We start from the raw sequence: 17,898 nt of genomic DNA on the forward strand, positions 1-17,898 counted from the left end.
CTCCCCAGGGCAGTGGTCACAGCACCAAGGCTGCAGGAACTCAAGAAGTGTTTGGACATCAGCTAATTCTTCTTTCTCTTTTAGAAAAACAGAATAAGTGCAAGGAAAACATGCTCCTCCTGTCTTCTCTGTTTTTTGGACAAAAGTACCCATGCATGTTTTTAACATGTGATGCATTCCAGTTTAAAGAAGAAATGGTATTATTTATACATATGCCTGGCTTAGCATGGTGGCACTGGTGAGATTGTCTGTTTGTCTTTGGGAAGCTGTTTTAATGGCCAAGACATTTCATCACAGAGTCCCTCTAAGAGGGTAACTTGGTGCTGCTCAGTTTATTCAGGCTGTTTTTCTGATCTGTAAGTGGTGGAACTGACGTTCAAAAAGGTCAGGTCTTATAAATAGATGTTTTGTGAATGTTACCTCCCTAAATGCTTTTACAGCTATTTAATCCTGACGATTTGACAAACTCAGGTTACTGTTTTGTCAAGAGTGTGTGTAGCTGAAACAAACAAGTACACAAACGTATTTTACCTGAATAAAATGTACAGATTTATGGCATTATCATGAATTTCAGTAGGGTCTAAAGTCTCAATGGAAAGTGAATGTTTTGCTAATATCTCCAAGCACTTTGGCGATTGACCTGGGATGCTTGTACTTTAATTTTTCTTTTCTTCATTGGAATGCCACCATCATTAAAAATTTAAAGATATTTAAAATTGCACAATGCACTTTAACAGATTACAATGTTCCAAGGCTTGTTAAGAGTTTATTTTCTAAGAACTCTTGAGAAATTCAGAAAGCACAGGATGAGTGGTATGTGAAGTAGCGAAAAGAATGTTTCCATCAGAGTGCAAATGGAGTAGAAGGTGTTTTCCAAGTGTTTTTCACAATTAATTGAAATCTGAGGTAAATCATATAAGAATAAAATCAAAATAATGCTTGTAAATATTAATGGACAAAAATATGCCGTTGATCTAACTTCTGGTGGCAAAAAAATCCCAACTTTTTGTGACTAGGCAAATCATGTTGCACTTAATTTCATTCCAGTTTTACTGGTTTATTGGTACAAAGGAGCTGCACAGGAGGAGCACAGAGGGGGGGAATTTTGAATTTAAAATAATAAATAAGTAACAATCTCTGTTATTTCAGACTTCACTGCAGAAATGGCCCTATTTGCATAGAAATAGGCAAATATTGCCTTTCATTTTTATGATGTGCGAAATTTGTCGGTCTTGTTAACATAGAAGACCAGTCACCAAACTAGAAAATTAGTTGATTCTATTTATTTCGTTATTAAGATTTATTGATTTCTTTGAAGCTTACAAGGTAGGATGATGGAGGTAATTTCTTCCTAGAAATACCAGTTAATATCACAAAATTTGTCATGAATCCGGCTGGTCAACTTCCTCCTACCTTCATCCTAAAAATCTGTGTGGAGTGGTTATAGCAGTGCTTGGCAGGGCTGTCTGCAGGTGTGTGCAGAAATCACCAGGAGATGAGTGCTGAGTCAAAACTGGAGGAGTTTATCTCAGCTGAGCAACTTGGTTGTACATGACCTGGTCTTGGCCAGAACTTTGGAGGATTTTTTTTTTAAAGTTCTTTAAACCTGAAAATAAGTGTTTAAATTTAAATCAATCAGATTTTCCTGTTGGGGGGGGGGAAATAGAAGTCTCTCAATTTGCCTGTGCAGTTTGGCTCTGAGGGATAATGGTCAGAAAATTAAAAAAATCAAAGGCACTTCTTCGCCTCTTTGTTCAGTCTGTATGTGTGTGGTGATGCCTAGTGGTTCTACCATACACATTGATTTATGTATTGTGCAGAAAAGTAGGGAATTGTTCACACAAAGCAATCCCAAGTGAATGGCACATCCACATGAGAATTTTATACTGATACACCAAACAACTATAGTTTGTATTGCTCTGGAAAGCACAGTGAGTCAGAAAAACAGAACTTGTTAGTTGTCAATAACTCCAAAGTAATTTTCAGAATTGTTGCTCCTTTATGGCACAGTAATTTGTTTCATTTTGTTCTTCCTTAATTGTATTTGTGTTTACTACCAGAATAACAAAAATTACTTAAGTCTTTCATTTATGCTCACAATCCATCATATAATTGCACCTCTGGGGTATACTGTTCCCAGCTTCCAGGAGAAAAACAGGATGCTGTATTAAATTCTTTGGACTTTTTTTTTAATCACATGGACACAAGTGGGTTTTTGGGTCATTTTTCATAAGAAAAGAATAAGTAAAAGTTGTAGGTAGCATTGTTACACTGAAAAATTATTTCATTGTGTTTTTTTCTGGAAAAGTTATGTGTTGGACATTTCACAGTACATTTAAACTGTAACTATTTCTGACAGTGTTCTGTAGCTCTGTACAAATAAATTAAGCTGTGCTTTGCATATATCTGTAGCTAATTTAGTTTCGTGTCTGCTCATTTCATAGAAACATGCATCTGCAGTGTTATGTTTGTATCTTTTAGACTTGGTAATAATACAGTATTTAACAAAACAGTCTTTGGTTTACATATGTGGCATTTGATGAAATCTGTGTATACAAGTAACTGTTTTACTTTCAGAGGTTTAAAACTGGCCTTGCAAATTCATTCAAATTCAGTAAAAGGCAGTTCTTTATATACATAGATTTATAGGACAGTTTCTGCTGCATATTTCAGTGTTCCTGACAGAGATTGAGAGGATTTTCCCAGTTCTTTTACAGTGGAGTTGAATGGTTGTATTTACCTTTCTAAAACTCTTCCATCCTATGGTTTAACCTGATCACGATTTGAATTGGATTTTCCTTGCTGTCCACAGGTTTAAAGGGGAAAAGTTCACTTGTGCTGAGTGTTTCAGCCACTGTCCCTCTCTGTTGCTATAGTTTCTGCTCCTTAATCCCCCTTGGCCTCAATCCTTCAGCTGCATATGCACATTAACTTAATTACCTTGAGTTACCTCACTGGTATCTGACAGTAGTACAGTGAAAACCTGCATACATTTGATGGTTGGGTTTTTCTTTGTCTTAATTTTTTCATCTTTTTCAGGCTAACATTGGTGACTCTGAAATCAACACCTTAATTTGAGTGTCTAAGCTTATAGTTTATCCTTTAACAAAATGTTTGTACTCACAGAGTTGGTCTTTTTCTGGGCCATCAGTAACATTTATACAGATAATTTCAGGAGTGAGTGATTATTTTCCCCAGGTTAGGTAACAGGTATTTTTAAGGACTTCTCATATTATTGAGGGTCTCATTGCTGAATTTCAGAAAACAACTTTCTTGGGTGTTCTTCACTAGGTCAGGTAACATAAACTTTTGTAAAACAACTGAATTTTTGTTGCCTTACAAAGCACTAGGAATGAGGGAATTCTGGTAACTCCTTGTTAGTGACTGTATTGACTCCACTGGTGTTCTTGTCCTCCCAGCTCAGTATTGTCCTGTCAGTCAAGGTGAAGCTTTTAAAAATATTGAATCCATGGATGTTTTTCTTTCTTCTGGCTTTCAGCAAAAAAAAAAAAATCAATGCACTTCACATCTTGAAAGTTAATCCTATTAGATCTGTTTCTTTTAATATACTGGGGTGCTTGTGTGTGCAGGATTCCCCTGTGGGACAGGTCTAGAAGGAAATGAGGATTTAAGTGACCACTTGTTCTGGCTACTTCAGTTATCCAGTGATAGGGGAAAAGGGAAAAAAAAATTAAAAACTGCTATGAAGCTTGAGTTTTGAGATCACTTTGGACTTGCTTTTCTTTCCAGGGTAAATCAAAGTTTGTATCCATAGGAGTCTTAGGTTTTAATAGTTTTGTAAATTTCTCAGTGAACAAGCAGGTCACGTATCTACAACAATGTACAAAATAAAAATGTGTTTTACATTAAATGCATTCTGTGAAGCTTCTCAACAAATGTTCTTCTAAACTGGGTAACATGCCATTAGTATTTCTTCATTTAAAATTTGCAAAGAAGCAGTTGTAGAAATGGTTGAGCAGGTGTGTGCATGTTGACAGTAAACAGGTTAATATCATGAGCATCTTCTGATTTCCTGTCCTCATCCATGTACGTTTGTATATATTTACAGATCACTGTGAATAATGAAAAACTAATAACTGTCCTGATAACAGTGCTTTTTGTCTTGCCTTTTTTTCTTTTTAATTCTGTAATTACAGTTTCTGTACATTGTTTTTCTTAGTGTCAGTTTTTGGTTTGAATCAGTGAGATCTTGATGGGTATGAAGTGAATGACATGCCAGTATTTTCTGGGGGAGTGTGAAGCATTAGTTTCTTGCCAGTGAACTGTTACAAATTTGCACATGGGATCTTCAAAGGAATTACTTAATACCTGTTCATTGTTTGTGGAAAGCAGCCAGAAGTTGCAAAATCCAAGTTGGGCTACTTTCATACTCACCATGTGACATTCTTGTTAGAAGTCTGAGTGTTTCTGAAATACACAAGGTTTCAAGCCACTTTTGTGAGCAAAACTGAACAATTGTTCTGGTTACACTTTGGGACTGGAGCAACCATCCTGCTCTTCCTCCATTTGAGATGCCTGTTCTCATCTTCTTGGCAGACCAATCTGAAAATTTTGATTTTTTTAATCTGTGAAGTCTCAGTAGGTGTTTTTTGTTTAACCCAGTTCAATAGGAGAAGTTTAAGTGTTGAAATGAAATTTTTCTACTGACCTTCCACTCGTGTCAGGATCAATATCAAATTTTTCTGTTGTCATAAACAATATCTTCAGTCACATCTTAATACTCACACTTTTGCAACCATTTGTTTTCAGCAGAGACCACAGAAATCTGCAGCTGGGAAGAGTATTTTCTGCAAAAAAACTCCCAAAGGATGCAAAACAATTGTTGTGAGATTTAAAAAAAAATAAATTTAACTATACATTGTTGTTAAAAAACCGGTTGTAGAGAACAGTCCCATGTGAGAAAAGGGATGAACTGCAAGGCAGGAGCAAATCTAATCCTTTCTTTTTGTAAACTAGTTATTTTAATTTAAATTACTCCTGTTCAAATGCAATGATCCTTGAAATGACATTTCAAAGGGTTTCTTGTGAGAGAGTGACTGGAATTGTGAAGTTACATTATGAATTTATTTTACTTGTATTGTTTTCAGTGTTATCTTTGAATCACAGAAAGTGATTCTTGTTGATGCGGAGAGTGTTCTACACCTTATTCTCAAAGAAAAGAGTAATTTCCTTTTAATGTTAATTGTTCTTGAATTGGGTTTATTCTTCTGTAACACACACTTGGTTTTATTTCTCCAGTGTTTTAGATGAACTTCTAAACTCCAGTGGATGTTCCTGAAGGTGAAAATGTAATTCAAGCTGCTTTTTTTTTTGCCAGCATTAAGTGTTTTATAAACTAGGAATCAATAAATAGCATCAGGATGTTGACAACTGTGTGAAAATAATGGTTTTGCAGTCTTGTTTTCCAGGATTCATTTGGTGATATGTGGCTGGGTTTTTTATCAGTGGGAGCTCCTGGGCTGCCTGTCATTTTCACAAGCAGTGTGAGACATTCTCACTAAAATAAAAGTGTAATAAAATACCTGAGGTCCATGCTGTGCTCTTAATTTGATAACCAAACTATTTAAGAGCATGTTGGATAACTTCTTTAGAAAGGTAGCACAGTTATATAATTGAATTTATGCTCCAGAAATTAATTTATGACAACATGGCCTCCCTGTTGTTTTTTCTGAGGCCTTTGACAGGAATCTTTGCTACTTGAACCTGTCACCGAAAAGAGATAATGCCTCCCCTTTTTTTACAGTTTACATAATAAATGTGTTGAACATCTTTGAAGAGCTTTTAATTTTATAAAATTTGGTTGACTGTCAAAGTTATAACAAGTGGCTTGCAGCCAAACTGCGTCTGCTGAGGAGGGATGGATCTCTTCCCAGCACTAGAGAGGCACTCATGGGCAGAATATTATGGGGAAAAGTTTGATGTTTTAATGTATAAAAACATTTAGGAGGCAAGATACATTAAAATGGAAATTTAAAGTGACTAAATCTTGTAAAAGTTTGCTGGGATTTATTATGGCTGTTTTAAAAGTGAAAAAAAAGTTGTTTGAGCAATAGGTGTTTAGAGTCAAATACTTTATTGTATCAGGAAATATAAAGTTAGGGAGCAATGCCTTGGTTTTATAAATACAATCATCCACGTTAAAACATTTATTCTTGTTTTTGGGGTAATATTGCTTAGCATTTGTGTATAAAGAACACGTATAATTCTTTTAATGTTAAGGACAAAGGCAGAAAGAACAATTTTATCCATTTTCAAAGGACAACATTTAGGAGGTTTTATGTCATTTAAAAATGACACTTTAATCTGTAGATAAGCCCTAGTCAGATTTGAATGTTTTAAGATGCTGAAAAGAAAGGCTTCTTTTGCAGCTGTTTCTAGCAACAGGGGAAAGATAATGCTCATTTCTGTTTGTATCTTGAACATTTAGTGTGGAAGTTCTGAAAATTATTTTTGTGAATGCAAATTAGATACAAAACAACTCAATGATTTGACTCTCTGGAAATGTTGCAATCCAAAAGAAAAATAGATCTGAGAGCTCTCAGTGTAATCACCACAGAACACACAGACAGCTTGTTAGATGCTGCCTCTGTGATGAAAAGACATAAATAATGAGAAAATAATAATACTGGTAATTCTAGGATTGGAAACTAAGGTTAAAGTTACCCATTATGGAGAGAGATCATTCAAACATAAAAAGTATTTGTCATTCTGGTAAACGTATTTGCAGTTATTAGTGTTAAAATAGACCAATTATACTGTCCTCTGTAGATCTGTGCAGGAAGGGGGATTGTTTGATTTTACAGCAGGACCTTAAATTCTTTAATATAATATTAAATTCTTTAATATGCTCATTGTTCTTAACGCAGCATTTAAAAGGATTACAACAGTAAGTGGCTTAATAAAATGTTAATTTCGCAATGCCTCAATATCCTGAATTATATATTTAATTCAGAAAACACAATGTACTAAACCCAATTTTCCTTAAATCAGTATGGTTTGTATGTAATTATATATTGGCTGATGAGACTGAATAAACCCAGTTTTACATCCCTTACTGGTAGCCGGTGATAACCTGTCTTAGAAGGGATGCTGTAAAGAGATTAACACAATTGAAAATTATTAAGTGGAAAAAGAAAATGTTCATTCTTCCAGGTGGAAGTGTATTAATTGAACAGGTAAGGAAATCTGCAGAAACAGAGAAGGAGAGGACTAACAATTTCATCAGGTTTCTGAGATAAAAACTGCAAATTCACAATTTAAGGTAGAATTTGAGGCTTGAGGGTTACATGAGTCTGAAATGGGGATAAAAGAGTTACATGAAATGTGGAGGAATTTGTGTGTGGGGAGGTCACCTGCTGGAGGCTTCGCAGCCCAAGGACAGCTGTGTTTTAAAAGAATGAGGAGGAAAAATCTTAAAATCTCTTAAAATCATGTTTAAGCATGCTGGTATTGTATACCTGTGTAATTAGGGGAAATAATTGTCTGGGGGGGGTGTTGTAATTTCCTGAAGGAAGTAACTGCTCTGTGTGTTTGTATGCAAAAATACCTGGTCACATGAGTGCCCACTCCATGTGGAAATGCCAGTATCTGATACTTTTGGGTATTATTAGCGTTAGAAACCATATAAATTAGATGGTCAAACTAAACCAAAGAAGTAAAATTCATCTTTATAGCTACCTTTGCTGGACTTTTTCTTATGAGCTGCTTGGCCTGAATTCCCAAGGTCCTTTTCAGACTGTTTGTGAAGGTGGGAAAATTGTGTGCCGAGCAGTTGTTCTGGAAGGTGAATGTTCTGGCTGAGTCCTTCTGCTCTGCTTGGAGCAGCAACAGGAAATTTATATCAAAATGGTTTCATCATCATGATTTTTTTTTCCCAGCGTTACCTGACATTTTTCACAAGTTGGTGTGTTCTGTGTCCCAATGCAGAATGGGTGCAGCAGACAATATCTACAAAGGCCGAAGTACCTTCATGGAAGAACTGACAGATACTGCCGAGATAATAAGAAAAGCCACGCCAAGATCCCTGGTGATCCTGGATGAGTTGGGCAGAGGGACAAGCACACACGATGGAATTGCCATCGCTTATGCTACACTTGAACACTTTATTAGAGATGTAAGTGTTCATCTGGCATGTGGCTGTGAACACTTTTTCAGCCTGGAGGGCTGACTTTGGCATTGCCTTGTAGAAATGTGGCATGTCTTAGTTCATAGCAAAGTAATGTGGATAAGGGGTACCAGTTCTGTGATGCTGTGTTTAAAAAAAAATTAGAGCCAAACCTTGTTATGTGTCTATTTTTTGTTGTAGGTGGAGTCCCTGACCCTGTTTGTCACTCACTATCCCTCGGTTTGTGAGCTGGAGCAGCTGTATCCAGACAAAGTTGGTAATTACCACATGGCTTTCCTGGTGAATGAGGAGGAAACCGGTGAACAAAAAGGTACAGTATAAACCTGAGTGAGTCTCAGGCACTGTAGGTATGGGCATAAATCAAAATTGTTGTGATAATTGACACCTCAGTGTGAATGCAATGCATCCAAACTCAGAATGTCAGCCTTATGTGGCACATATGTCATACACACATTTTGGGGGGAACTGAAATCCATTTCTCTCATGTTTTACACAGGATGACTGAGCAAGGTGAAAGATCCACTCAGCCCAGCATCCAACTTTCCACAGCAGCAGAACACAAAGGATTAGGGAGCAGGGATTAGGGATCAAACATATGGCAGCTCCTTCTGAAAGATCTCTCTGTGTGCAAACATTTGGTATTTATGGGCCTTCGAGGGCAAGTTGTGTTTCCTGCTGTTTTGTATTTCATGTTTTGGATTTCATTTCAACGAGACTGCCCAGTTTATTCTTGTGTATCCTTATTGTCTTCATCCTGCTGTGTCAGGAAGATCGAAAATTTGGTGTTCTGTGGACATCAAAACACATTATTGTTTTGAAACTGTTTTGAAACATATACCTTCACTTGATGCTACCAGTTCTTGAATTATAGGAGGCATCATAAAGGCTTGTTCCCTGAATCATTCTTGGAACTTTTTATGTTTTTTTTTAATTACCATGCTATTTGCCCTTAACCTTTCCCCTAAATAACGCTTAGTATTGTATTATGTGCTTATATTGTGAGCTAATCAGGACAGGGAACTTCTGTATTTGCCTCATAGAGGAGGTTTTGACTTTGGTTTTATTTTTTTAGGATCTGAAGTTGAAGAGAATCCTGAATTTATCACTTTTCTTTATCAAATAATTAAAGGAATCTCAGCAAGGAGTTATGGGCTAAATGTTGCCAAACTGGCAGATATTCCTGAAGAAATCTTGAAGAAAGCAGCTCACAAATCAAAGGAGTTGGAGAAAATAGTGAATATGAAAAGGTCAGAGCAATTGTTACTTTATAAAAATTATTTCCTTCTCTAATGCCTACTTCTGTTCTCACAAGTGATCCTGAAAATATTAATTAATTTAATTTAGGAAGTATCTTTGTTACTTTGGAACCTGAAACTGTGTTTGCATATTATAGTATAGAAGGGAACGTCGATATTCTTCTTCTGACTTAACTTGAAAATATGTATAATATATTTTGGTTGCTCCCCAAGCAGTCCAAATTTTTACTAAAAGTTTGGGGATTTTAACATTTTTCTGATATCCAGTTTTCATTTAGGGTATATGTACCTTATATATTGGACTAGTTATGAAAATTTGCATATATATCAAATAGCATAATCCTTCTAAATCTTGTAACATTGTGTACACAGTTTAGATATAAATATTTGCTATATTCATATTCATTTCCACTGGGAGTTTTTTTGTTATTATTATTTTCAGTGGCAGCCCTATGACCAAAATTCAAATAGCCTCTCTAGGAACATAATAAATCAAGATCTTGGTTGTCTGTGACTGTAACTAATCCTGACAGAATAATTTCGTATGAGAACATTGTGACTACTAGTTATTTATAGGTGCAAACAGTTATTTTGAAACTCAACAGTTCTTGGTGCTTAACAGTGGTTCTTATCCCCTTCTAATAAAGCAAAATCAAAACATTCTATTTGAAGGTACATGGCAGTTTTTGGGAAAAATAATGTGTTAGCTTATGTTAATTGGAAATAATAGTCCATAATTGACAAAAGTAAAACAACAAGTTACTAGCAATATCTTAACTCTGTTGTTATAGGCTACATAGGGTTCTAAAATCAAGAAAAAATTCTTCAGAAAAGTGAGAGCTGGAAGGCCAGAGTTACTGGGTAATAAAGATAAAATGTGAAATAATTTCATTTATCTTTTTCTGTAAAAATTTTGCCAGCATATTACTTGGACAGGGTGCAAGAAAGTTCTAGCATGTCTTCATTGCTAAAAAAGGTGTTAATTGCGAAGAAAACCCATGAGCAATAAAAATAGTATCGGATGATGTAGCTGGAAGCCTGATTTAGAGTGGTCAGAGAGGGGATTTGAGGGCTGACTGAGCAGTAGTAATTAAGGGACTTGATTGTGTCCCATTTTTCAGCCTTTGGATCTGAAAGCTGCCATCTGTATTTTAGTTTTGGTAGGTAATTTGCTTATATTATCAGAGTGGAAAAGGACAAATATTTACTCTAAAACTGTGATGAGCCCTTTGTCCTGTCTCATCACTAGGGCCAGGGGAGTCCCTGTGCCTTTTTCCCAAAAGAGATGTTAACAACGTTAAAAGTGGGTATGGTGCATAAAATAACCATGGTCTTGCAAATCAACCTCTCACCTGTTCATTGCAATGTATTTGTGCTCTCACAATACTCATGGGCCAGATGCCTTGTCTTATTTTTTTAAATCACTTTCATATTATTTCAGAAAATCCACTGGGTAATTTCATCCAGTTTTGACATCTTTGTCATCAGAAATGTGTGTTATCCCATTTTAAATGTCTTGTTATTTGTCACAGCTCTTATAAATCAAAAAACACCAAGAAGAAAATCAGAAGGATGTGTGCACTCATTTATATTGAGAATGCCTTTTCTCTTTCTGATTCTATGAGTGCAAATTTATAGGGACTGAGTGATGAAAATGAAACAGTGCCAACTACAATGCTTTTTATTTCCTTTAACAATTTACTCTTTCTCAGTGTTTTGTATCGTTTTGTCAATACTTCTGGTACTGTAAATTAGTTATAAAATTAATTTGTTGGCTGTCCTAGAGCAGGAACATGTATCTTAGAAAATATTAACTGGTCGTTTGAAGATCACATAACATTTTGAGCTGTGCTATTTTTAACTATGTATAAAATTTTGCAGATGACTGTAGGGCTTTCAAGGTTTAATGTGCTTCATTTAAAAACATGCCTGTATTTTGATTATTTTTTTTCTCTTTCAGAAAGAAAATGAAGTGTTTTGCTGAAGCGTGGAAGATAAATGATTCTCAGGAACTGCAGAAGTGGAAAAGTATGTGTGAACCTGAAGATGAAAGAAAGGACAGTTTTTAATCCTCAGATCATGGTTAAAGATGGAAGATATTGGAGGTGCAAAATATAGGTCTGGAGAGTAATAGATTCTATCAGGGTATAGTTCTGGTGCACTAAGTTGACTTTTTTGCCTTCTGAGAGATAAAAGATGCTGCATTGTGTGTAATTTTTCTCTCTCCACATCCCTTCCCTTTTCACCCTTCTTCTTAATTGCAAAATGTGTACTGGCATTGGATCTAATAGGTTTAGAAAATATGAAAAAAATTACTGATAAATTATTAGGTAAATATTTTATAAATAAAATAATGTGTTTCATCTTTATTGAACTTCAATTTCTAAAGAAATATTTCTCTGTGTTAGGAGAATGTAGCTGAGTCTCAGCTGTGCTGTACTGCTGTGCAACTGGTAAGAATGGGTACTATTAGAGAGACCTTTTTTCTTGTTATAGTGTTAATGCATTTAAAATTCACTGGTTTTTTAGAGCACCCTTTACTCCTGATCTTGTCCCTCTCTGGCATGGTCTGGATAAAGACTTAATGCCGAAAATAATCTTGGAGTATTGTAGGGTGAGTGAAAGGGGCAATTCAGACTGTGCAGCTGGTGCAGCCCCAGTGCTCTGTCAAGAACAGAGCAAAGCTGAAAAATACGGAAGTGTATTTTTATTTCCGGTTATCAATGCCAAATTTCACATGGGAACATGATATCCAAATTGTTTTTCCCTTGTAAATAACCACGCTAAATATGTTGCTGTGAAAATGGACCATGATGTTGGCGGACATATTCCTGAGGGACTGACCCTGTAAAGGGACCCACACTGGAGCAGCTGCTGAAGGACTGCAGAAAACTTTTTTACCTGCAATTTTTTTACCTGCAATTTTTTAACTGCTAATGTTAAACAAACACTTCTGTCCAGGTTCTTCAGATGGCAAAACATCATTTAAACAAATACTTTGTGTGCCACTCAAATAGCAGCGATCAATGTGAGCTCCTCCTTCCAGACCCTGCAATGCCTTGACTTAAACCGCAAGAACTGAAGAGGAAAATTAGCCTTTCAGGCTGTGTTAACACACGTGTGTTTATCTAAACCAAACATTGTGGAACCTAATGAATGCAATACTCTGTTATTAATGTGCACAGATGCAGGGCTTTGGATCTAAAGGCCTCTGACCAGAGTTATCAAAGAGAATAAATGAGCCATTGCTAAATTCCTGTATGTGCTAAATGTGCTTTTAGTTGTTTCCCTCAAGGGAGCAGGAAAAAAAAAGATCTGGATGCAGTGAAAACAGTGAAGAAATACAATTAAGTGTAGACGTAGTATTGCTTTTTGCTCATACTATTGAGAACAAAGCAATCACAGCAGTATTGTAATGTCTGTGATCACACTGGAAACAACTGCTTGTTTCTAGCCCTGCTGAATCCAGCAGTGGAGGTTATCTTGCTATCCCAGTAAGGTTTCTTGTAGACATACAAGCTAATTACTAAAGCTGCTGTTTTATTCACTGTCCTCAGAGAGAGATGAGAAGCTGTTCTTTTTTTATTTTTAAATTACTATTATTCTTTTATTTGCAGTTCCAGCACATTCCTGCGCAAGTTGGCAGCCAGTCACTAGCGGTGTCCCCCAGGGATCAGTGTTGGGCCCAGTTCCGTTTAATATCTTTATTGATGATTTAGATGAGGGGATTGAGTGTACCATTAGCAAATTTGCAAATGACACTAAGTTGGGGGGGAGTGTCGATCACTTGGAAGGCAGGAGGGCTCTTCAGAGGGACCTGGACAGGCTGGAGAGATGGTCTGATTCCAACGGGATGAGGTTCAACAAGGCCAAGTGCTGGGTCCTGCACTTTGGCCACAACAACCCCCTGCAGTGCTACAGGCTGGGCACAGAGTGGCTGGAGAGCAGCTAGGCGGAAAAGGACCTGGGAGTTTGGATTGACAAGAAGCTGAACATGAGCCAGCAGTGTGCCCAGGTGGCCAAGAAGGCCAATGGCATCCTGGCCTGCATCAGGAACAGTGTGGCCAACAGGACCAGGGAAGTGATTCTTCCCCTGTACTCAGCGCTGGTGAGGCCACACCTGGAGTGCTGTGTCCAGTTCTGGGCCCCTCAGTTCAGGAAGGATATTGAGGTGCTGGAGCTGGTCCAGAGAAGAGCAACAAGGCTGGTGAAGGGACTCAAGCACAAGTCCTCTGAGGAGAGGCTGAGGGAGCTGTGGCTGTTCAGCCTGGAGAAGAGGAGGCTCAGGGGAGACCTCCTCACTCTCTACAACTCCCTGAAAGGAGGTTGTAGCCAGGTGGGGGTTGGTCTCTTCTCCCAGGCAACCAGCAGTAAGAGAAGAGGGCACAGTCTTAAACTGTGCCAGGGGAAGGTTAGGTTGGACATAAGAAAGAAATTCTTTACAGAGACAGTGACTGGCCATTGGAATGGGCTGCCCAGGGAAGTGGTGGATTCACTATCCCTGGAGGTTTTTAAGAAGAGACTGGATGTGGCACTCAGTGCCATGGTCTAGTAACCACGGCAGTGTTGGATCAAGGGTTGGACTTGATCTTGGAGGACTTTTCCAACCCGACTGATTCTATGATTCTAAGATTCTATGATTAGGCTTCATCCTAAAAAGAATTTGAAGTACAGTTTTGGTAGTGGAATCATCCTGGAGATGTGCCCTATTTTTAAATTAGAGTAACAAAGTTTTGTCTGTGTGCTGAGTCAACAGGTTTTATTCTGTAAGTTTAAGGTGTAAGGTTGAAGAAAAGTGGCCTGTGCTTAGATGGGTCTTTGTCATAGCGGGAATTCATGCTAATCTTGGGTTTGCTTCAAGAATTGAGTGTTTAAATCTTGTTATCTAAATATTAATATTTTTGGAAACCTGCATAAGGCATTAGCTCCTACTGCTGTGCCAGCACGGTATTGACATGGTTAAAATTTAATATTCATATGAAAAATACAGCTTTTTGCTATACATCAAGGTACAGTCTGCTTGAAAAACTTCTGCACTTCATGGGTTTTACCCCTTTTTTTAAAGGTGGTGTTTATCACTTTTGTGAGCTTTTTCACTGTTCTCTTTTGTCTGTTCTTAACAGAAAAATGTTAATGCCTTTGTCCATCTTGTCTTGAAGGTGTCACCTTCAGAGATCACAGTGCCACAGGTGAGCAGCAAAAACTGGCAGAGCATTTTGATGAGAGAGAAGGAGAGGGAGGGCTGGGTGCACTGTCACTGCCTTTGTGTGTTTGGTTATATAAAAAAGTCATTATGGAATACGCAGAGTAAAATACATTACCAGTACAATTACCTCTATTGCTGGCAGACAACATCTGTCACTGAAGTAATTCTCCAGAGGATTTCTCTTTGTGTTGCAAAGTTTTCCAGCAGTATTTATAGAAATTACATGAATATGCCTATCACATATGTTTACAAAGTGTATAAATCAATTTAAAGATCATTGCAATGTCAGCTCGGTCAGGTATTGCGATAAAGTGTGTTTACCACAATGAAGTTAATGTTTATTTTTGAAGTGTGTTTGAAAGTAAATTATCCAAATATTTCTACTATATGTAAAATTATTGAGAATTTGATTCTATTCTTTTAGTAGAAATACCTTGCTAGTTCTGATATGTTTCCTAGGGAAATAAAGGTGGATTGTGTTGCACTGAGAGAAGTGGGACTTCCTTAATTACATTATACATATATATATATATATACATATACATATATATATATATATATACACATACCTTGCCTAGACTCAGAGATAGGTAGAAAGCAAAGGATATTTTCTTAATTTCTTAAAAATCTTAAACAATTTCTGAAACAATAGTCTTGACTTGTAAGATGCAAGGCCTTGCAGGCTTTGCTGTGTATTCTCTGAGGCTGGACTGGTTTAAGCCATATGTGAACTGTGGGGAGAAACATAAGGCATTTATAGTTTTCAAATATTTATGTTCTTTTGAACTTACAAGGAATCTGTAATTTTTTTTTTTTTTTACTGCTCTCCTTCCAAAAGTTTCCATGTAAGTGAAAGTGTTTTTTCAGGTGTTATAAAGTAAGGTCATTTTTATTTAAAATTCTGGTAGCTACCACTAGTAATAATAATGAAAAATGCTTCTGATGTTAATGGAATTTTTAACCCTTTTGCTTTTATTTTTTAAGCAGTCACTTTTTATGACTTTATTATGCTATAAGAAAATGGGTGATTCTTGGGAAAGAAGGGATTGGAAAACACAATATGCAGCAAATATCAAATGCACAATCTGCAATAAAGAAGTAGAAATCAATGTTGTTGGGTTTTTTTTTATCGTAATAATCCAAATATCTAGGGTGACTTAAAACTCAGAGTGTCCTGAATACTGGGAAGATTACTAGATATAATTATCTCAGTCTTATGTAACACTAAATAAAAGTTTCCGTCAAGTACTGAGCTGTTCCCTCTGCCTACATACTGAAATATTCTTCTTTGCATATTCCTTCTGCTCAACACATTAGAAATTGACTCTCGTCTTCGGGCATTCCAGAACATTTCATGCATTGTATGAGCACATATTCATAGTTCTTATTCAGAGGAGGAGGGAACAAACCACGGTCGTGCCCCTCAGAGGGCTGGGATGTTTAGTCGACTTGGATTTCCAGTGCTGGAGAGGAGGGGAGAGGGAAAGGTCTGGTTTTCCAGGCTGATCCACCACAGGGGATGAAGCCACAGGTGGGATGCATAGGGCAGGTGTTTGTTTTGCAGTGGGAAGGCTGAGGATCCTTCCTAAGGTGTGTCCTGGCATGGGACAGCTCCAGCAGCTGGTCAGACTCCGAGTGCCTGGGACACTCACTCAGTGGAAAAACAAGGGCTTTGGGAGGAGAATCAAAGAGGGGAGTGGGGGATAATCAAGAATAAGACCTCAAACCAGCATTTTTGTCTGGGTTTAATCCAGTCTACCCAAAAAGCGCTTTGTGGGGGAGTGATAATTTGGATTTTTTCTTTCAAAACTGATCTTAAAGCAATTAAGTTTTAATAATGCTAAGAACACAACACCAAGATATGCCGAGCTGATTTTTCCAAGAATATTCCCAGCTCTTAGGCAGCACAGGGTCCAGTGGGACCACCCTCCTTCCCCACGGCTGGTATCTGTCATGTTTATGCTCCCCTTGGTTGTGTTTTATGCATACCTTGAGTTCATGTCATTGCACAGTGAAGTATTTCTGCATAAAGTGAAATACTGCACTCTGTTTGTAGTACTTCACCTAATGCAGACTCTATTAATGCAATTAAGTGTTAAAAGAGCTGATCTTCTATGTAAGTTCCTATTCTTAATAGCTCCTACACTGGAAAAGAAAACTTTGCTAATCCTTTAATTAAATTACAAACTAAATCTGTGTAGCCTTTTGACATTTATTTGAGTAGCAGTTAAGTCTTAGAAGTGATCTGTGGCTGATGATACGTTTATTCTGTCCCACAAGCCACCAGGCTGAGAAGCTACAGCATTCCTTCCCACCTTTTCCCCAGCAGTAGGACAAAAATCTTCACCTGATTCCTTCAGGATGTAGCTTTTTTCCCCCTTTTAACTGTTCTAACAAGTTTTGTATTCTGTTCTTCATATCCACTGGTTGTTTCTCATCTGGTATGTGCTGCAACCATCTCATTTATCACTGCCCTTTTATTCCTCCTGATAAAGATGGAGGGTCTTCAACAAAAAAAATAAATAAAAAAATTTTATCAATTTAAACTTTATTTAAATAAACATTTAAATAAATGTAGGCTTTTCTTCATATGGCAGCTCCTTGCAACTGATTCATTCTCCCTCAGGAATCCAACTGCTCCAGTGGAAGCTTCAGAGGAGCTCTGGATTTTATGTTCCCAAAAAGTGAGTGAGAAGGTGTTCCATTACATGCCTTGTGGTGCTGTTTTTTAAGCCAGTATGTCCTGCAACCTCTCTTGTCTCCCCCAGTTTCTGTACAGACCTGTCCCCTCATTCACAGTCAGGTGCAGGATTGGTTGCACCAGTCCACTGTAAATGAGCTGTTGAGCTGCACAGATCCCTCCCTGCAGGTGTGTTCCCCTTTGCAGGGTGAGTGAGTTCACCCTGATCTGTGCCACACCCTCAATTCCAACAGTTTCATCTTCAGGGGCCCTTAAAAATATTCCCAGGGATTTCAGCAAGAGTCTATTTAAGGTCAGAAATTGGTATGTTATTTCCGTTGTGTTTCAGTCTCAGCTGACATCCTCTGTATAATTTTGCTTTCAACTTACATATTTAATCATTTCTGCTTTCTGTGTTTTTGAAACATAGGTGAGAGAATGATAGGGAGAAGAATTTTGACTCTTCTCCCACCTTTACACAGTAATCCTTTAATGCTTTGCTTATCACCACTGGATTGGAATAAGGAATATCTGACTTCCTAATTTCAGGTCTCAGCCTCATTTGGTCTCTCAGTTTTAGATTCATGGAGTTTTGAAGTGAGTTGGTACC

The 17,898-nt window shown here is 37.3% G+C and overlaps 1 protein-coding gene across 5 annotated transcripts in view; it reads left to right on the forward strand.

The window, feature by feature from the left end:
• MSH3 (mutS homolog 3) overlaps window positions 1-15,717 on the forward strand; it is a 94,196-nt gene extending 78,479 nt beyond the window's left edge. For all 5 annotated transcript variants that reach the window (XM_051810839.1, XM_051810841.1, XM_051810842.1 and 2 more), the window contains exons 21-24: window positions 7,948-8,134; window positions 8,327-8,456; window positions 9,219-9,393; window positions 11,363-15,717. In XM_051810839.1, coding sequence (XP_051666799.1) covers window positions 7,948-8,134; window positions 8,327-8,456; window positions 9,219-9,393; window positions 11,363-11,471 — 601 coding nt within the window. In that variant the 3' untranslated portion in view covers window positions 11,472-15,717. The remainder of the gene's footprint in view (window positions 1-7,947; window positions 8,135-8,326; window positions 8,457-9,218; window positions 9,394-11,362) is intronic.
• Window positions 15,718-17,898: the final 2,181 nt, after the last annotated feature.

The sequence above is a fragment of the Manacus candei genome, unplaced genomic scaffold, assembly GCF_025592945.1.
Source record: "Manacus candei isolate 608988 ecotype Guabito, Panama unplaced genomic scaffold, ASM2559294v1 h1tg000079l, whole genome shotgun sequence".
Taxonomy (NCBI): Eukaryota; Metazoa; Chordata; class Aves; order Passeriformes; family Pipridae; genus Manacus; species Manacus candei.